This window comes from Oncorhynchus clarkii, chromosome 23 (assembly GCF_045791955.1).
Source record: "Oncorhynchus clarkii lewisi isolate Uvic-CL-2024 chromosome 23, UVic_Ocla_1.0, whole genome shotgun sequence".
Classification (NCBI taxonomy): Eukaryota; Metazoa; Chordata; class Actinopteri; order Salmoniformes; family Salmonidae; genus Oncorhynchus; species Oncorhynchus clarkii.
The window spans coordinates 19,679,849-19,702,280 of record NC_092169.1 but is presented as its reverse complement, the minus strand read 5'-3'; the positions used below and the strand labels follow the sequence as shown (position 1 = coordinate 19,702,280).

Below are 22,432 nucleotides of genomic sequence, written 5' to 3'. Positions count from 1 at the left end.
GTCAGTTGTTGAGAACTTTAGAAGCAGTCCCTGTAGACAACCACCGTTATGAAATAACAAGAGTAAAGTGAGGGTCAGGGCTGTGAGTCTGCTCATATGCATTCGTGTATGTTTCTGCAAGCATAGGCACAATAGTGTGCTTGTTTGTTCCTTGTCCGTTTAGGTTCATGTATATAGTTCCGTGTGTGTGTGTGTGTGTGTGTGTGTGTGTATGTATGTATGTATGTATGTACAGTGCCTTGCGAAAGTATTCGGCCCCCTTAAGTTAATACTTTGTAGCGCCACCTTTTGCTGCAATTACAGCTGTAAGTCGCTTGGGGTATGTCTCTATCAGTTTTGCACATCGAGAGACTGAAATGTTTTCTCATTCCTCCTTGCAAAACAGCTCGAGCTCAGTGAGGTTGGATGGAGAGCATTTGTGAACAGCAGTTTTCAGTTCTTTCCACAGATTCTCGATTGGATTCAGGTCTGGACTTTGACTTGGCCATTCTAACACCTGGATATGTTTATTTTTGAACCATTCCATTGTAGATTTTGCTTTATGTTTTGGATCATTGTCTTGTTCGAAGACAAATCTCCGTCCCAGTCTCAGGTCTTTTGCAGACTCCATCAGGTTTTCTTCCAGAATGGTCCTGTATTTGGCTCCATCCATCTTCCCATCAATTTTAACCATCTTCCCTGTCCCTGCTGAAGAAAAGCAGGCCCAAACCATGATGCTGCCACCACCATGTTTGACAGTGGGGATGGTGTGTTCAGCTGTGTTGCTTTTACGCCAAACATAACGTTTTGCATTGTTGCCAAAAAGTTCAATTTTGGTTTCATCTGACCAGAGCACCTTCTTCCACATGTTTGGTGTGTCTCCCAGGTGGCTTGTGGCAAACTTTACCCATAAAAAGTGTTGTTTATCTTTAAGAAATGGTTTTCTTCTTGCCACTCTTCCATAAAGGCCAGATTTGTGCAATATACGACTGATTGTTGTCCTATGGACAGAGTCTCCCACCTCAGCTGTAGATCTCTGAAGTTCATCCAGAGTGATCATGGGCCTCTTGGCTGCATCTCTGATCAGTCTTCTCCTTGTATGAGCTGAAAGTTTAGAGGGACTGTCAGGTCTTGGTAGATTTGCAGTGGTCTGATACTCATTCCATTTCAATATTATCGCTTGCACAGTGCTCCTTGGGATGTTTAAAGCTTGGGAAATCTTTTTGTATCCAAATCCGGCTTTAAACTTCACAACAGTATCTCGGACCTGCCTGGTGTGTTCCTTGTTCTTCATGATGCTCTCTGCGCTTTTAACGGACCTCTGAGACTATCACAGTGCAGGTGCATTTATACGGAGACTTGATTACACACAGGTGGATTGTATTTATCATCATTAGTCATTTAGGTCAACATTGGATCATTCAGAGATCCTCACTGAACTTCTGGAGAGAGTTTGCTGCACTGAAAGTAAAGGGGCTGAATAATTTTGCACGCCCAATTTTTCAGTTTTTGATTTGTTAAAAAAGTTTGAAATATCCAATAAATGTCGTTCCACTTCATGATTGTGTCCCACTTGTTGTTGATTCTTCACAAAAAAATACAGTTTTATATCTTTATGTTTGAAGCCTGAAATGTGGAAAAGGTCGCAAAGTTCAAGGGGGCCGAATACTTTCGCAAGGCACTGTATATCTGCAGTAGACCCTGTTGTAGTGGTATTGAGTCAGTCCATGCTCCCCACATCTTCCTGTCTAAGTGCTTATACAGCAGCTCCTGAAGCACACTGCTCTGCTCCTATTATGATAGTACATTTTATACAGATCCTAATTTAACCATAAATCATATCAGTGTCTGCTCTGCACAGAGAGGAGAAGAGCTCTACAGCTGCAGGCCCTGTCTCTACAGCACAGCCTACAAGAGCTAACCCCCTGTTAATACTATGCATACTAGACACTTTGGGAGTTTGACAATGTAGTCACAGAGCTATACATGCACTGGGCCAATGATCATTCATTCTGTTTATCCAATTTCTATTTTCATTGTGGCAGCTATCAGACTTTCCTCGCATATTGGCAATGTATCATACATCATCTACACTAAGCCTGAATGTTAGAACATTCTTAATGCTTACATTGAGCCAGAGTACTGTATACAGTATTACATTAGTGCTAAACTGTCTGTGTAGCTAGGCATAATTCCAACTGAGTAAATCCCTTGTCTTACTGTTCTCAAAAACTTAAAATGCAAATACGGTATAGCTGAATCACAAAAATAGATTTATACTTTTTTGTTTTTGGTATGACTGTGTGAGAGGAGGCATTTCATCTTGTGTCTGTGTGTGTGAACATGTATCTGGTTATGGAAGTGTGGGATGTGTTTGAGTATGTTTGATAGCGTGTTTATGTTATGCTGTAGTACAGATACCCCTAGGGCTGTGAGAGAGGGCAGTGTATCCTAATAAAATACCAAAACATCTCATTGTACAGAAAATACTAACTTTGCTGTCAAGGGAATAGTATCATGAAAAAATATTTACTGAGAGCTATCTTACATGGTCTCTGTGTCAGCTTCTTTAATTGGGTCAGTTACATCTGATTAAAGATGAAAAATACAATACATCTCTTTGTCAAACTTCTCTATTTGGTTTTGTTCAAAAGAGGGAGGGAGAGATGGAGGGGGAGAGCTCCATTTGGGAATTTGCGCTGGGATGCACAGAGAGAGCTACCGCTCATAAAGCATATGCCCCAAAGATAAAAAGCTAACAAGCTGCACTGCCTTCCAACACAGAATCCTCATTGTATTTTCCCTGTTAATTCCATTATTTTGATCTCTGTGTTTCTCTGAAAATAGGACAGACAGTGGAAGCGAAGTGGCATGTCTCTACTGCTGCAGTAGTTAGTTAGTGGTGCCTCCTACAGAACAGCAGAATGGAGAAGGACGAGGATGGTCTAGTTTTTCTTTCCAGTGTCCGGGACATCACAGTGGACCCTAAGGGTCTGTCTATACTTTATGTATGAAAGTCAAGTTTTAATGGGATATTTCTAAGGCTCTACGCAATGTGTTGTTTTTGTCCTGATGATTCGTCACTGGAACTGTTTGTTGTTGGTTTTGGCAACGTTTCTGAGAGAGTGAAAGTATTTGCCTATGTATTTTGAGAACAGACTGTTAGATCTGGAGTAATATCTGCCAAACTTCTGTAAAGGAGCTGGATGAGTCAGAGATCATGCTACATTCACAGATTCTCTCTCTCGCTCCTGTGGTTGCTCATATTTTTTCCTCATATTTTATCCATAGAAGGGCTCTTTGGATGAAGGATTATTGACATTTATTTGACATGGCATAATTGAGAAATACTTAAAGTTAGACGATTTGTGATATTTTGGCTTACCCATGCCTCATTTAAGACTCCATAATGTTTCACAAATATTCCAACAATAAATTATTTCTCTCTTATGATTTAAGATACATGTAAAATACACTACATGGCAAAAGGTATGTGGACACCTGATCGTCGAACATCTCATTCCAAAATCATGGGCATTAACATGGAGTTGATCTGGGAAGGATTTCCACTATATGTTGGAACATTGCTGCAGGGACTTGCTTCCATTCATCCACAAGAGCATTAGTGAGGTTAGGCACCGATGTTGGTCGATTAGGCCTGGCTTGCAGTCGGCGTTCCAATTCATTCCAAAGGTGTTCGATGGGTTTGACATCAGGGCTCTGTGCACTCCAGTCAAGTTTTTCCACACGGATCTCGACAAACCATTTCTATATGGACCTCGCTTTGTTCATGGAGGCATTGTCATGCTGAAACAGAAAAGGGTCTTCCCCAAACTGTTACCACAAAGTTGGAAGCACAGTATTGTCTAGAATGTCATTGAATGCTGTGGTGTTAAAATGTCCCTTCACTGGAACTAAGGGTCCTAACCTGAACCATGAAAAACAACCCCAGATCATTATTCCTCATCCACCAAACTTTACAGTTGGCACTATGCATTCGGGCAGGTAGTGTTCTTCTGGCATCCACCAAACCCAGATTTGTCCATCGGACTGTCAGATGGTGAAGCGTGATTCATCACCCCAGAGAATGCGTTCCCATTGCTCCAGAGTCCAATGGCGGCGAGCTTTACACCAATCCAGCCGATGCTTGGCATTGCGCATAGTGATCTTAGGCTTGTGTGCGGCTTCTCTGCCATGGAAACCCATCTCAGGAAGCTCTTGACAAACAGTTATTGTGCTGACATGGCTTCCAGAGGCAGGTTGGAACTCTGTAGTGAGTGTTGCAACCGAGGACAGATCATTTTTACACGCTACGCACTTTAGTACCTAGCAGTCCCATTCTGTGAGCTTGAATGTCCTAACACTTGGCGGCGGAGCCGTTGTTGCTCCTAGACATTTCCACTTCACAATAACAGCACTTACGGGGCAGCTCTAGCAGGGCAGAATTTTGATGAACAGACTTGTTGGAAGAGTGGCATCCTATAACGGTGCCACGTTGAAAATAACTGAGCTCTTCAGTAAGGCCATTCTACTTCCAATGTTTGTCTATGGAGATTGCATGGCTGTGTGCTAGATTTTATACACCTGTCAGTAACGGGTGTGGCTGAAATAGCCGAATCCACTAATTTTAAGGGGTGTCCGCATACTTTTGTGTAGTGTATATGTCAACAGCCCTTCCTCCAAAGGACCCTTCTATGGAATCATGCACTTAGACTCACTCATATAATGGCTTGAGAGTATTTTGGTCTCATTATGCCCTCTCTGCCCCAGGTTACCTTGACCTCATTTCTCAGAAACAGTGTTCTATCCATTTCCTGTGCATTCTCTCGATCAGACCACTCAGAATGAGTAACTATAAACACACTCCCCATCATTTTTTGACATACACATGCAATTTCAACGGATCATTTTATCCCCAAGGTTTCGGGTCAGCATATATACAGAAGCTAACAGTCATGATTTAAACATTGACTTGCTGTAAACATTCTAACTGTATCTGCCTAATGTTGCTCTTGGGTGTGCAATATGTTTATATTCAATGCTGTTTTGTCCTCTGCAACTATCACATTATGTTACTCACTGTCACTCCCCTCTGGCTAACCCAAGGTCACTGATTTTAAGGTTAGGTGAGGACACCAGTGTTAATCCCTTTGCCACCAGATAGTGGTGTTTAGACATAAACAGAACAGTCCAGGAAGATGTCAGATTCGCCCGAGAGCTCAGGCCCATGTTCAGCCCTGTCACTCTCCTGTCTGACTCACAGGTTTGACTCACAGGTTTGTGTTGTGCATCATTGTGAGAAGACTGACAGTGTTTTCCTCTTTCTCCTCTCTCCCCTGCTCTCCTCTCTTTCTCCTCCCTTTTGTTTTATTTGATCATGGCAGCTTGCAAGTGCAACGGACATGCCAATCTATGTCAGGTGTCGACAGGGAAATGTTACTGTCAAACCAAGGGGATCAAGGGAGACCAGTGCCAGCTGTAAGTATGATGTATTTTGTCTTGGCACACTTCATTATCAACCCTTTTGCATCATTCCACCACAACAGCAATACATAGGATGATTTTAGCTCCTACCATGTTAATGGTATATCCCACTACTACTGTTTGACCTGGTCGTCTCTAGCTGTGGATGAGATGTGGGGCTGTACTCACTCTGACCCTTTGAGTCTCACAGTGTCAGCAATTTGTCTCTATGTTAATTTGCGTTTAGGGCCTTAAATCCCAGGTTTTAGTACCAGTAATGGGGGTTGGCACAGGGGCCACAGCACCCACTGTGTTTGTGCCATCAGAGTGCCAGGCTGGCCTTCTGCAGCACTATAATACCCCAAAGTGCCTTCACTGGCGCAGTAAAGGCAGGGTGAAAAATGCTGCATCAATAAATCTGGGAGCAGAGGAGTGCACTACTGCCACTGGCACTGTGGTGTTCTAATGAGGCCTACTCAACTCTGGAAGGTGCCTGTGTGTGTGCGCACGTGCGTGTGTGTGAGTTTGCATGCACGTGTCTTTGAGGGATTGAGAGATTGATGAAGAAAGTAAGTGTGCATGCATATATTGTGTAGAATAGTCTCTCTGTGAATGTCAAATCATGTGTATTTTATAGCGGTGCTTTGAATACGAGTGAATAGGTTTTGTTTTGCAAATGGGACATCTCTCATCATTACCATCTGACCTTTGCTCCCTTTACAGGACTGACATGCTGTGCAGTCTCCTGCATTGCTCACACGTGCATGCACACTCTATTAACCCTCTATAGTCTAAGGCGGAGGGGGGGGTTGGTTCCAAGCTAACGTATGGAATTGTTTTAAGATGGTCATACCAACAATCATTTAGCTATTTGATTTAGAATTTTAAGTCCCTTTAAGGTATAAAAATATACAATATATACAAAAATTGGATGAAACATTGCATTTGGCATTACTGCTATTAGCCAATAGAAATAGTCCCCCAAGGGGGTAAGTGTTAGGGAAATTAGGGGAACAGGGTGGGAAGTAAAGGTGAAATTTAGTATTGGAGATAGGTTCATAAATTGGATCCAGCTTTTATATAGGAACCCCTGTGCCAGAATACTCACTAACCAATCATTGTCGCCCCGATTTAACCTCAACAGGGCGACAAGGCAGGGTTGTGCGCTGTCGCCTATGCTCTTCGCCCTAATTATCGAACCGCTCGCTCAGACGATTAGATCTCATGCAGCAATACACGGCTATAATACTAAAGATACTCTAAATAAGATCTCCCTATACGCAGATGACATCCTATGTTCTATGTTCTATGTAACAGAACCCCAGGCTAGTATCCCAGCTATTCTTGATGTGATCAATTTGTTTGGTACCTTCTCGGGATACAGAATAAATTGGAACAAGAGTGAATTAATGCCCATACGGTCGCAAAATGCCTCCTGGCTAGAACATCTCCCATTTTCTTCAGAAAAATTTACCTACCTAGGAATTGTAGTTACCAAACAATACTCCTTACTATTTAAAGATAATTTCCCCTCTCTGATACAAAAACTCAAAGCAAACATACTATTTTGGAGAACTCTCCCAATTTCTCTCCTCTGAAGAATTAATGCCATTAAAATGGTCTTCCTCCCACAACTGCTCTACCTATATCAGAACATCCCAGTATTCATACCTAAATCCTTTCATAAACAACTTGACTCAATTATCAATCCTTTCATCTGGGATTATAAAACACACAGGATAGGTAAAAAACACCTCTGTAAATCCAAGATGGAAGGAGGATTGTCTCTCCCAAATTTTATATTTTATTACTGGGCCGCTAACCTCCGCATTGTTACGTTTCTGCTGGATGACGTACTTCCGGCATCCAGCTGGCTTAGTATGGAGCGTGAGGAGTGTCACCCCTTCTCTATTGGCGCTGTGATTTTGTCGCCTGTCAATCTGGAGATGTCACTTTATTGTAACAATCCTATTATACATAGCACAGTCCGAATCTGGAAGCAAATTAAAGTCAACTTTGAGCTTAGACCAATGTCATTCATGCTCCCTGTCGCCAGGAATCCCTCCTTTGCCCCTTCTAACCTTGATATCACCTTTGAGCGATGGGGAGAGTTGGGGATAAGTACCATAGGGGATTTATACATAGAAGGGACCTTTGCTTCCTTTGAGTTGCTGAGGGAAACTTATAACCTTCCCAGAAGTAATTTTTTCAGATACCTACAAATTAGAGACTACGTTAGGAAACACCTCCCAACATTTGGGAATGCCAAACCTTCCATGTTTGACGGATGCATAAAAATATGCCCCACCTCCGATAAACTGATATCGCGTCTATATGATGCTTTTCAATCTGTTAGCACACCTTCCACTGATGCCATCAAGGCAAAATGGGAGGAAGAACTAGGGACTGACATCTCGGTGGCAGACTGGGAAGAGAGCTTGGAGTATATCCACACATACTCCATTAATTCCAGACATCGTCTCATACAATTCAAGGTTTTACACAGATTACACTATTCCAAAACTAAACTGCATAGGATATTTCCTGACACATCCCCTACATGTGATAAATGTCAGGCTACGCAGGGTACACTACTCCACTGCTTTGCCCTATGCTCTAGCTTGCATGGTTATTGGAGTGGAATTTTTGGGATCCTCTCTGAAGTTTTGGAGACTTCAATAGATCCAGGCCCGCTTCTGATAATCCTGGGAGTATCTGAGTCCCTAAACGGATTAACCAACCCCCAAAAACAACTAATCTCGTACGGTCTCATCTCGGCATAAAAACTAATCTTGTTGTTTTGGAAGAGGAGGGAAGCGCCCTCTACCAAATTATGTCTCAGTGAATTGGCAAACACTGTACACTTAGAAAGAATTAGATATATTCTGAACAATAAATTATCAACATTTGATCAAATCTGGCAGCCTTTCCTCTCCTACTTGGACGAGTCGGCGCTGTGAATTAGTACTTATTAACGCACTCTCAATTGTAATATTTGAATCTACCTTTGGGTAGCATGTGCTGGCCCTGCCACCCGAGCAGTTGGGAGGGGGGGGGGGGGGGGGGGGGGGGGGTTGGGGGAATAAGGGTGGGGGGGGATAGGGGGGACATCTTCCCTCTTTCTTTCTACGTGTCCTTGTTTTGTATGTTGTGTTTTGTATTATTTGTTCTGCACCCAGAACTCTGGGTCTTGTTGTTCCTGTATGCTCTTTTATGTTTAGATAAGAATTGTATACCTATACACCATTCTTGTGTGTGTTTAATAAAAAATATTTGAAACGAAATAGTCCCCCAAAAAATCTAAAGGAACTTTGTTCTGCAGTGTCTGTCCTATATCTGAGAGAGATAAAAAAGATCAGGAAATGTATTTTGACATGTATTTATCCCCTTATTTTAGTCATTCAACTATCTCCATATATACTTCTATTCATTTTTTTAAACTGGTACCGGGGACCTTCAGATGAGTCTTGTGAGGCTTGAGGGCGTCCAATGGCAAAACGGAGAACACCATTGTGTTCATGAGAGTCTCAGATTTCCACAGAGTGGTACTGAACAAAAATATAAATGCAACATGTAAAGTGTTCCGTTTCATGAGCTGAAATAAAAGATCCCAGAAATTTTCCAATTTTTTTTACATCCCTGTTAGTGAGCATTTCTCCTTTGCCAAGATAATCCATCCACCTGACAGGTGTGGCATATCAATGAACTGATTAAACAGCATGATCATTACATATGTGCACCTTGTGCTGGGGAAAATAACTGGAAACTCGAAAATGTGCAGTTTTGTCACAAAACACAATGCCACAGATGTTTCAAGTTGAGGGAGCGTGCAATTGGCATGCTGACTGAAGGAACGTCCACCAGACCTGTTGCCAGATAATTGAATGGGAATTTCTCTACCATAAGCTGCCTCCAATGTCGTTTTAGAGAATTTGGCAGTACGTTCAACCGCCCTCACAACCACAGACCACATGTAACCACACCAGTCCAGGACCTCCCCATCCAGCTTCTTCACCTATGGGATGGTTTGAGACGAGCGACCAGGACAGCTGGTGAAACTGGGTTTGCACAACCGAAGAATTTCTGCACAAACTGTCAGAAATCGTCTCAGGGAAGCTCATTTGCGTGCTCATCATCCTCACCAGGGTCTTGACCTGCCTGACTGCAGGTGTAAAGCTCACCACCATTTGACTCTGGAGCAGTGGAAACGCGTTCTCTGGATTGATGAATCTGGGTTTGGCGGATGCCAGGAGAACGCTACATGCCCAAATGCATAGTGCCATCTGTAAAGTTTGTTGGAGGAGTAATAATGGTCTGGAGCTGTTTTTCATGGTTCGGGCTAGACCCCTTAGTTCCAGTGAAGGGAAATCTTAATGCTACAGCACACAATGACACTCTAGACGATTCTGTGCTTTCAACTTTGTGGCAACAGTTTGGGGAAGGGCCATTCCTGTTTCAGCGTAACAATGCCTCCATCCACAAAGCGAAGTCCATACAGAAATGGTTTGTCGAGATCGGTGTGGAAGAACTTGACTGGCCTGCACAGAGCCCTGACCTCAACCCGATCGAACACCTTTGGGATGAATTGGAACTCCGACTGCAAACCAGGCCTAATCTTCCAACATTAGTGTCCAACCTCACTAATGCCCTTGTCCCCACAGCAATGTTCCAACATCTATTGGAAAGCCTTCCAAGTCCTAGTTTTTCCACCCTTTTCAATCTAAACCAAATTGGATGTTTACAGTAGATTCATGACTCCTCAAATATGTTAACCTGTACAGTATCAAACTAGGCTACAGAAAAAGAGATTCAACGTGATATGATTAAACCATGCACGGAAGAAATGCTGTTTTTAATCCGCAAAACTCTGAATGTTGGCGAATGGTGAACGTGGACGGTCAGTAACTTGGAAAAATAATTCCTATTTTTCAGTCTTCCTTCACTTAGATACTTGAAGTGTCGTGAGTGAGAGCAGTTGGCTTCCCGCATTGATTTATATTTCTTCTCTCAGTTGCCGGCACTGTGCGCGACTGCTTAATGTCAATTTCCAATCAAATGCTTTTGCCGTCAAAACTCTGTTTGTTTATCTGAGAGTTCTCAAAATGGCTGTGTGTAATGGAAGGCATTTATTTATTTGCCATTTTGATTATGAACGAGCGATTTCCCCTGGGCTGCCGGTAAGCGCCCCCATCCCCCTGCTTCAGCAGGTGTGCACGCTCTGGCGGGCTGCAATAAAGGAACCATTAGCAAGAGCAGGATGCCTGTGTCTGTGCGTGGGTGGTTTTGTTTTGTGGCTTGTGGCGTGCATGTATATGAGTTTATGTTTTTGTGACCAACTGTTGTTAAGTTATATAGTTATATATATTTGTTAAATATTTGTAGATATAATAAGTATAGTGAATGTATATTTATGTGTCAGCCATATCAGTGTGCCTGTTTGTGTTTTTACATGTGTGTGTGAGTGTGTCCAGAATGTGTGTGTTTATTGGTGTGTATGTATCAAGGTTCTGCGCCGGACAAGTGACCAGGAAGATAAAAAAAATCTATCGGACATTTCAGAAATTTACCGGTCATCCATATGCATTGGGTGCGTAACCCATTAGGGTGTCCACCCACGCAGTCAACGCCATCAATAAACAAAGGATATTGGCCAAATGAGCCACATTTACATGTGCTTAGAATCATCCTTTAACAAATTACAAAACACCATTCCTTGTGTTTTGATTTGTAGCATATGCGAAACTTCATAGCCTATTGTTTTTTACTTTCCTAAAACAAATGTCCAGCTCACGGTTCAGCGGTTTGAGATTTGAGCACTAAATGCATCAGGGCATTGCATGCATAGGCTTAGGCGTCCACTGTATGATAAACATAGACATATACACCACCTGTAACGGTCTTCGTCTGGAGATAGAGAGGAGGACCAAAATGCAGCGTGATGATTATCCATTTTAATAGAATACTTTAACAACGAACAAAAACAATAAACCGACAAAATGAACGAAGATGAAACAGTCCCGTAACGTAAACACAGGAAACAGGAACAATCACCCACAACCCATAATACAAAACAGGCTACCTAAATATGGTTCCCAATCAGAGACAACGACTAACACCTGCCTCTGATTGAGAACCATATCAGGCCAAACACATCGAAACAGACAAACTAGACATACAACATAGAATGCCCACTCATATCACACCCTGACCAAACAAAACATAGAAACAAACAACGCAAACTATGGTCAGGGCGTGACACTACCGTTCAAAAGTTTTGGTTCACTTAGAAATGTCCTTGTTTTTGAAAGAAAAGCTATTTTTTGTCCATTTAAAATAACATCAAATTTATCAGAAATACAGTGTAGACATTGTTAATGTTGTAAATGACTATTGTAGTTCAAACGGCAGATTTTCTATGGATATCTACATAGGCGTACAGAGGCCCATTATCATCAACCATCACTTCTGTGTTCACTTCTAATCAAATCAAATGTATTTATATAGCCCTTCTTACATCAGCTGATATCTCAAAGTGCTGTACAGAAACCCAGCCTAAAACCCCAAACAGCAACGCAATGCAGGTGTAGAAGCAGGGTGGCTAGGATAAACTCCCTAGAAAGGCCAAAACCTAGGAAGAAACCTAGAGAGGAACAAGGCTATGAGGGGTGGCCAGTCCTCTTCTGGCTGTGCCGGGTGGAGATTATAACAGAACATGGCCAAGATGTTCAAATGTTCATAAATGACCAGCATGGTCAAATAATAATAGTCACAGTAGTTGTCGAGGGTGCAACAAGTCAGCACCTCAGGAGTAAATGTCAGTTGGCTTTTCATAGACGATCATTAAGAGTATCTCTACCGCTCCTGCTGTCTCTAGAGAGTTGAAAACAGCAGGTCTGGGACAGGTAGCACGTCCGGTGAACAGGTCAGGGTTCCATAGCTGCAGGTAGAACAGTTGAAACTGGAGCCGCAGCACGGCCAGGTGGACTGGGGACAGCAAGGAGTCATCATGCCAGGTAGTCCTGAGGCATGGTCCTAGGGCTCAGGTCCTCCGAGAGAGAGAAAGAAAGAGAGAAAGAGAGAATTAGAGAGAGCATACTTAAATTCACACAGGACACCGGATAAAACAGGAGAAGTACTCCAGATATAACAAACTGACCCTAGCCCCCTGACACAAACTACTTCAGCATAAATACTGGAGGCTGAGACAGGAGGGGTCAGGAGACACTGTGGCCCCATCCAATGATACCCCCGGACAGGGCCAAACAGGAAGGATATAACCCCACCCACTTTGCCAAAGCACAGCCCCCACACCACTAGAGGGATATATTCAACCACCAATTTACCATCCTGAGACCAGGCCGAGTATAGCCCACAAAGATCTCCGCCACGGCACAACCCAAGGGGGGCGCCACCCAGACAGAAAGATCACGTCAGTGACTCAACCCACTCAAGTGACGCACCCCTCCCAGGGACAGCATGGAAGAGCACCAGTAAGCCAGTGACTCAGCCCCTGTAATAGGGTTAGAGGCAGAGAATCCCAGTGGAGAGAGGGGAACCGGCCAGGCAGAGACAGCAAGGGCGGTTCGTTGCTCCAGAGCCTTTCCGTTCACCTTCACACTCCTGGGCCAGATTACACTCAATCATATGACCCACTGACCCACTGAAGAGACTAGTCAGTAAAGACTTAAAGGTTGAGACCGAGTCTGCGTCTCTCACATGGGTAGGCAGACCATTCCATAAAAATGGAGCTCTATAGGAGAAAGCCCTGCCTCCAGCTGTTTGCTTAGAAATTCTAGGGACAATTAGGAGGCCTGCGTCTTGTGACCGTAGCGTATGTGTAGGTATGTATGGCAGGACCAAATCGGAAAGATAGGTAGGAGCTTTGTAGGTTAGCAGTAAAACCTTGAAATCAGCCCTTACCTTAACATGAATCCAGTGTAAGGAGGCTAGCACTGGAGTAATATGATACATGTTTGGGGTTCTAGTCAGGATTCTAGCAGTTGCATTTAGCACTAACTGAAGTTTATTTAGTGCTTTATCCAGGTAGCCAGAAAGTAGAGCATTGCAGTCGTCTAACCTAGAAGTAACAAAAGCATGGATTCATTTTTCTGCATAATTTTTGGACAGAAAGTTTCAGATTTTTGCAATGTTACGTAGATGGAAAAAAGCTGTCCTTGAAATGGTCTTGATATGTTCGTCAAAAGAGAGATTAGGGTCCAGAGTAACGCCGATGTCCTTCAGTTTTATTTGAGACGACTGTACAACCATCAAGATTAATTGTCAGATTCAACAGAAGATCTCTTTTTTTCTTGGGACCTAGAACAAGCATCTCTGTTTTGTCCGAGTTTAAAAGTAGAACGTTTGCAGCCATCCACTTCCTTATGTCTGAAACACAGGCTTCTAGCGAGGGCAATTTTGGTAATTCACCATGTTTCATCGAAATGTACAGCTGTGTGTCATCCGCATAGCAGTGAAAGTTAACATTATGTTTTCAAATGACATCCCCAAGAGGTAAAATATATAGTGAAAACAATAGTGGTCCTAAAACGGAACCTTGAGGAATACCGAAATTTACAGTTGATTTGTCAGAGGACAAACCATTCACAGAGACAAACTGATATCTTTCCGACAGATAAGCTCTAAACCAGGCCATAACTTGTCCGTGTAGACCAATTTGGGTTTCCAATCTCTCCAAAAGAACGTGGTGAACGATGGTATCAAAAGCAGCACTAAGGTCTAGGAGCACGAGGACAGATGCAGAGCCTCGGTCTGACACCATTAAAAGGTAATTTACCATCTTCACAAGTGCAGTCTCAGTGCTATGATGTGGTCTAAAACCAGACTGAAGCATTTCGTACACATTGTTTGTCTTCAGGAAGGCAGTGAGTTGCTGCGCAACTGCTTTTGCAAAAAATTTTGAGAGGAATGGAAGATTCGATATAGGCCTATAGTTTTTTATATTTTCTGGGTCAAGGTTTGGCTTTTTCAAGAGAGGCTTTATTACTGCAACTTTTAGTGAGTTTGGTACACTTCCGGTGGATAGAGAGCCGTTTATTATTCTCAACAAGGAGGGCCAAGCACAGGAAGCAGCTCTTTCAATAGTTGTTGGAATAGGGTCCAGTATACAGCTTAAAGGTTTAGAGGCTATGATTATGTTCATCATTGTGTCAAGAGATATAGTACTAAAACACTTGAGTGTCTCTCTTAATCCTATTTCCTGGCAGAGTTGTGCGACAGGACAACTGAGCTTTGGAGGAATACGCAGATTTAAAGAGGAGTCCGTAATTCACTTTCTAATGATCATGATCTTTCCCTCAAGTCATCCTCTCTTGGGGAATGCTGCTTTTTAGTTAGATTTGCGACAGTATCAAAAAGGAATTTCAGATTGTTCTTATTGAAGAGGCAATAAAACTGGCCTTCTTTAGACTAGTTGAGTATCTGGAGTATAAACATTTGTGGGTTTGATTACATGCTCAAAATGGCCAGAAACAAAGTACTTTCTTCTGAAACTCGTCAGCCTATTCTTGTTCTGAGAAATGAAGGCTATTCCATGAGAGACATTGCCAAGAAACTGAAGATCTTTTACACAATGCTGTGTACTACTCCCTTCACAGAACAGCGCAAACTGGCTATAACTAGAATAGAAAGAGGAGTGGGAAGCCCCAGTGCACAACTGAGCAAGAGGACAAGTGCATTAGAGTGTCTAGTTTGAGAAACGGACACCTCACAAGTCCTCAACTGGCAGCTTCATTAACCTCTCTGGGATATGTGGGACGGTAGCGTCTCACCTGGCCAACAGCCAGTGAAATTGCAGGTCGCCAAAATCAAAACAACAAAAGTCTCATAATTAAAATTCCTCAAGCATACAAGTATTCTACACCATTTTAAAGATAAAAATCTCGTTAATCCAGCCACAGTGTCTGATTTCAAAAAGGCTTTACCGCAATAGCACCGCAAACAATTATGTTAGGTCACCACCAAGTCACAGAAAAACACAGCCATTTTTCCAGCCAAAGAGAGGAGTCACAAATAGAGATAAAATGAATTACTAACCTTTGATGATCTTCATCAGATGACACTCATAGAACTTCATGTTACACAATATATGTATGTTTTGTTCGCTAAAGTGCATATTTCTATCAAAAAATCAACTTTCACATTGGAGCATTATGTTCAGTAGTTCTAAAACATGCGGTGATTGTTTAGAGAGCCACATCAATTTACAGAAATACTCATCATAAATGTTGATGAAAATACAAGTGTTATACATGGAATTAGAGATATATTTATCCTTAATGCAACCGCTGTGAGATTTAAAAAAAAACGTTACTTAAAAAGCAAACCATGCAATAATCTGAGTACAGCGTTCAGACAACAAAGCAGCCAAAAAGATATCCGCCATATTGTGTAGTCAACATTAGTCAGAAATAGCATTATAAATATTCACTTACCTTTGATGATCTTCATAGAATGCACTCCCAGGAATCCCAGTTCCACCATAAATGTTTGATTTGTTCGATAAAGTTAATCATTTATGTCCAAATAGCTTCTTTTGTTAGGGCGAATCCAAACGCACGTCCAGGTCCAGCCGAACGTCGGACAATAATTCAAAAAGTTATATTACAGGCCGTAGAAACTTGTCAAACTAAGTATAGAATCAATCGTTAGGATGTTTTTATCATAAATCTTCAATAATGTTCCAACCGGAGAATTCCATTGTCGGTAGAAAAGCAAAGGAACGAGCGCTAAATCTCTCGTGACCGCGCCTCACGAGCCTGTGGCACTCTGCCAGACACCTGGCTCAATCCTCTCTCATTCTCTCCCCTTTCATAGTAGAAGCCTGAAACAAAGTTCTAAAGACTGTTGACATCTAGTGGAAGCCGTAGGAAGTGCAATTTGACCCCAATTACACTGTATATTGGAATGGCAAAGAGTTGAAAAACTACAAACCTCAGATTTCCCACTTACTGGTTGGATATTTCTCAGGTTTTCGCCTGCCATATGAGTTATCTTATACTCACAGACATCATACAAACAGTTTTAGAAACTTCAGATGGTTTTCTATCCAATACTACTAATACTATGTATATATTAGCATCTGGGACAGAGTAGCAGGCAGTTTACTCTGGGCACCTTATTCATCCAAGCTGATCAATACTGCCCCTGTCACCAAGAAGTTAAATAGTACCGGCAAACACCAGTCTCAACGCCAACAGTGAAGAGCAGACTCCAGGATGCTGGCCTTTTCCAGCTACAGTCCTTGGTAGCGGGCCGCGTCGGTGGGACTATATTATCCTCAAAGCGGACAAAGAAGGTGTTTAGTTTGTCTGGAAGCAAGACTTTGGTGTCCGTGACGTGGCTGGTTTTCTTTTTGTAGTCTGTAATTGCCTGTAGACCTTGCCACCTACGTCTCGTGTCTGAGCCGTTGAATTGCAACTCCACCTTGTCCCTGTACCGGCATTTCACTTGTTTGATTGCCTTAACCTCTCTAGGGTATGTGGGACGCTAGCATCCCATCTGGCCAACATCCAGTGAGGTTGCAGAGCGCCAAATTCAATTACAGAAATGCTCATTATAAAAATTCTGAAAACAAAACATATTTTACTTTAAACCTAACTTCTTGTTAAACCAACCACAGTGTCATATTTATTACATGCTTTTCGGCAAAAGCATACCTAGCCCAGAACATACCTAGCCCAGAACATAGCCCAGTTGACAAATTATTACAAACAGTAACCAGCCAAGCAGAAGCGTTACAAAACTCAGAAATAGAGATAAAATTAATCCCTTACCTTTGATGATCTTCATATGGTGGCAATCAGAAGACATTCATTTACTCAATAAATGTTCCTTTTGTTCGATGAAGTCTCTTTATATCCAAAAACCTCAGTTTTGTTAGCGCGGTTTCTTCAGTAATCCATAGGCTCAAACTCAGCCAAAACAATCAGACAAAAAAATCCAAATTGTATCCGTAAAGTTCATAGAAACATGTCAAACGATGTTTATATTCAATCCTCAGGTTGTTTTTTAGCCTAAATGATCTATAATATTTTAACCGGACAATAACGTCGTCAATATAAATGGTAAACAAGAAATGCACATGCGCATGAAAAAATTCTGCGACATGTTAGGGTCCACTCGTTCAGACTGGTCTTACTCCCTCATTTATAAGAATACAAGCCTGAAACAGTCTAGTGGAAGGCATATGAACTGCAAATGGAGTCCTAAGTCACTAGATACTGTAATGGCTTTGAATAGAAAACTACAAAACAAAAACAAAAACTTCCTGAATTGATTTTTCTCAGGTTTCCGCCTGCTAAATCAGTTCTGTTATACTCACAGACACTATTCTAACAGTTTTGGAACCTTTAGAGTGTTTTCTATCCAAATCTACCAGTTATATGCATATCATATCTTCTGGGCCCGAGTAGCAGGCCGTTTAATTTGGGCATGCTTTTCATCCAAAATTCCGAATGCTGCCCCCTACCCTAGAGAGGTTAAGGATAGAATAACTACACTGTGTATATTCAACCATATTTCCAGAGATCTTTACATGGTTGAATGCGGTGGTTCGCGCTTTCAGTTTTGTGAATGCCACCATATGTCCATAGTTTCTGGTTAGGGTAGGTTTTAATAGTCACAGTGGGTACAACATCTCCAATGCACTTCCTTATAAACTCACTCACAGAGTCAGCGTATAAATCAATATTATTCTCTGAGGCTTCCCGGAACATTTCCCAGTCCGCGTGATCAAAACAATCTTGAAGCATGTATTCCGATTGGTCAGACCAGCGTTGAATGGTTCTAGTCATGGGTACATCCTGTTTGAGTTTCAGCCTGTAGGACGGTAGGAGCAAAATGGAGTCGTGGTCGGATTTGCCGAAGGGAGGGTGGGGGAGGGCCTTGTATGCATCGCAGAAGTTAGAGAAGCAGTGGTCCAGTGTATTACTCGCACGAGTGCTGCAGTCAATGTGCTGATAGAATTTAGGTAGTCTTGTTCTTAAATTAGCTTTGTTAAAATCCCCAGCTACAATAAATTCAGCCTCAGGATATATGGTTTCCAGTTTACATAAAGTCCAGTAAACTTCCTTGAGGGCCATCAAGGTATCTGCTTGGGGGCTATACGCTGCTGTAACTATAATCAAAGAGAATTCTCTTGGGAGATAATGTGGTCCGCATTTGATTAAGGAATTCTAGGTCAGGTGGACAGAAGGACTTGAGTTCCTGTATGTTGTTATGATTACACCATGACTAGTTAATCATGAAGCATACACCCTTGCCCTTCTTCTTAGCAGAAAGATGTTTGTGTCTGTTGGCTTGACGCATGAAAAAACCCGGTGGCTGTACCGACTCTGACAACATATCCTGAGAGAGCCATGCTTCCGTGAAACAGAGAATGTTACAATCTTTGCCCTAATTTCAACCCTTGCCCTAATTTCATCCACCTTGTTGTCTAGAGACTGGACATTGGAGAGTAATATACTCGGAAGCGGTGGGTGGTGTGCACGCCAACGAAGTCTGACCAGGATGCCGCTTTTTTTCTCTCCCGGAGCATTTTCTTAAATTGGGAAAGGAGAGAGTGGCTCGCTCAACACAGAAGCAGGCCCCAACAAAACAGGCATAGGGGCAGGCAGGAAGACACTTTGATTACAAGAATCATGAGGATAATGTACTTTACTATTTGACCAAATCATGGTTTTAGCCTCTTAAACAAAATGGTCGCAGTCTGTAGTCCTTTCTTGTGGGCTTTTCAGTATAGACATACTCTCTAACTTTCATTTTACTTCAATGAGGCCTCATCTTTTCTGGGGGTTATTTTTTACCCCTTTTTCTCCCCAATTTCATGATGTCCAATTGGTAGTTAGTCTTGTCCCATTGCTGCAAGTCCCATACGGACTCGGGAGAGGCGAAGGTCGAGAGCCGTGTATCCTCCGAAACACGACCCTGCCAAGCCACGCTGCTTCTTGACACACTGCTTGCTTCACCTGGAAACCAGCCGCACCAATGTGTCAGAGGAAACACCATACAGCTGGCGGCCGCTACAAGGAGTCACTAGAGCGGGATGGGACAAGGATATCCCAGCCGGCCAAACTCTCCCGTATCCCGGATGATGCTGAGCAAATTGTGCGCCGTTACATGGGTCTCCCCGTCGTGGCCGGCTGCGACACAGCCCGGGATCGTACCCTGATCTGTAGTGTTGCCTCTAGCACTGTGATGCAGTGCTCTCTTGCTCTCTCATCCTCAGCCGAGGCAAGGAGCAAGAGAATTGTGCTCGAAATCGGGGCTACAATTTGGCCGGCTGCAAAGTTATTTATCGGCTTTTCATTTATTTTATCGCCCAAAAGCCGGCAATGTGGTTGGGTTGTTCATGCTCTGAGGGGGCCTTTTGTCCTTTGCTCTAGAGTTGTCTCACGGTGCCTTTGTCTGCTTAGATCTGCAGTGTGGACATCAAGCTCACTGGTCCACTCTATGTAGGCTACAAACAAGCATGCACACAGGCACACACACACACACAAGTGAGCTGGGGTACAATACATCTGATATATGTAGAAGGAAGTGTCCTTCCTGAATTTCCATTTACAAGATGAAAAGAGAGAAAAAAGGACCAATGTAGACCCACTCGCTAACAAATTACTGTTTTTTTTTACACACAACAAAACAAACTGTTATGCAGACAGAAACACACTGGTATGAAGTGTTGTCTCTTCACCATTGCCTATGTATGCCTGTTACAGCCCAAGAGCTGGGCACATGGTGCATGGTGGGACGCTTGATTGGTTTCCAGTCACACATTGAGCAGGGGAATAGTCCTGGCTAGTCCTGGCCAGGGTCATGGGGTGAGCTCAGTGGGTTAGGGAGTTACTGTAGGGTCATTAGATCTAGGCCATAGAGCCACATTTAACCAAGAAAGAAACAAATCCAATTCTAGTACTTATCTCAACACCTGTCACGCAGCTGATGCTTTTCAAAATCTGGTGTGCTACACTGTTTAAAATTGTATTCATTCATATGTGTCTGTTCAGGTCTGTGTGTGTGTGTGTGTGTGTGTGTGTGTGTGTTTTGGGGTGGCAGATAGCAAAGAGGTTATGACCGTTGGGCCAGTAACAGAACGGTTGCTGGTTTGATGCCTCTCGCCAACTAGGTTAAAAATATGTCGATGTGCCCTTAAGCAAGGCACTTAACCCCAATTGCTCTTGTAAGTCGCTCTGGATAAGAGTGTCTGCTAAATGACTAAAATGTAAATGTTTTCAAATACAGTATGTGTGTATTTGCGAGTATACCGTGTATTCCTGTGAGCTTCTGCCTGCGTGCCCATGGACCAGCGAGGCAGAGCAATGTTTGATTGAGGGAGATGTGAGCCTTAAGTGGTGGACAAGGGAAATTTGCACTGAGCAAATAAATGTCAAGTTAAGTGCCTGTTGAAATTGCCTCCAAGTGGGAAGCAGGCTGCATCCAAGCGTTGCTGTCGGGGAGAAAATAGGAAATAAAAGGCAGAAGAACAGCAGCCATGACAGATTTCAGAAAACACTATGATAATCTCTTCAGTTTTGGATCTGCTGGATTGTCTCCATATAGAGCCAGCCTGAGGGCCAGAGTCCTTCCTACAGTAACACCTTAACCTGTTTAGCTAAGGTCTGTCCTTGTTTGCGCTTTGCTGCTAATGATCTTTTTCTTGTGTGTTTGTTTTGATTAGGATCGAGTACTCTGTGAATGTGTGTGTGCGTGCATTCAGCTGTATGATTGTGCATCCTAATACATGTCTGACATGCTTTTAAGTTATGTACCCAGTAGGTCCCTCAGGTCCTCTGGCACTGGCCTTTTAACTATCCCAAAGCCTAGGACTAAGAGTCATGGAGAGGCAGCCTTGAGTTATTATGCCCCCAGCCCCTGGAATAGCCTGCCAGAGAACCTGAGGGGGGTCAAAACTGTGGACATATTTAAAATACAGTTGAAGTCGGAAGTTTACATACACCTGAGCCTAATACATTTAAACTCAGTTTTTCATAATTCCTGACATTGAATCCTAGTAAACATTCCCTATCTTAGGTCAGTTAGGATCACCACTTTATTTTAAGAATGTGAAATGTCAGAATAATAGTAGAGAGAATGATTTATTTAAGCTTTTATTTATTTTATCACATTCCCAGTGGGTCAGAAGTTTACATACACTCAATTAGTATTTGGTAGCGTTGCCTTTAAATTGGTTAACTTGGGTCAAATGTTTCGGGTAGCCTTCCACAAGCTTCCCACAATACGTTGGGAGAATTTTTGCCCATTCCTCCTGACAGAGCTGGTGTAACTGAGTCAGGTTTGTAGGCCTCCTTGCTCGCACACGCTTTTTCAGTTCTGCCCACAAATTGTCTATGGGTTTGAGGTCAGGGCTTTGTGATGGCCACTCCAATAGCTTGACTTTGTTGTCCTTAAGCCATTTTGCCACAACTTTGGAAGTATGCTTGGGGTCATTGTCCATTTGGAAGACCCATTTGAGACCAAGCTTTAACTTCCTGACTGATGTCTTGATGTTGCTTCAATTTATCCACATAATTTTACTCCCGCATGATGCCATCTATTTGTGAAGTGCACCAGTCGCTCCTGCAGCAATGCAACCCCACAACATGATACTGCCACCCCCGTGCTTCACGGTTGGGATGGTGTTCTTCGCCTTGCAAGCGTCCCCCTTTTTCCTCCAAACATAACGATGGTCATTATGGCCATACAGTTCTATTTTTGTTTCATCAAACCAGAGGACATTTCTCCAAAAAGTATGATGTTTTTCCCCATGTGCAGTCTCAAACCATAGTCTGGCTTTTATATGGCGGGTTTTGGAGCATGGGCTTCTTCCTTGCTGAGCGGCCTTTCAGGTTATGTCGATATAGGACTCGTTTTACTGTGGATGTAGATACTTTTGTACCTGTTTTCTCCAGCATCTTCACAAGGTCCTTTGCTGTTGTTCTGGGATTGATTTGCACTTTTCGCACCAAAGTACATT

The 22,432-nt window shown here is 42.7% G+C and overlaps 1 protein-coding gene across 1 annotated transcript in view; it reads left to right on the top strand.

Moving 5' to 3' along the window:
• LOC139381452 (attractin-like protein 1) overlaps window positions 1–22,432 on the top strand; it is a 337,715-nt gene that overhangs the window by 120,432 nt on the left and 194,851 nt on the right. Inside the window, exon 21 of the mRNA XM_071124992.1 lies at window positions 5,364–5,457. Coding sequence (XP_070981093.1) covers window positions 5,364–5,457 — 94 coding nt within the window. The remainder of the gene's footprint in view (window positions 1–5,363; window positions 5,458–22,432) is intronic.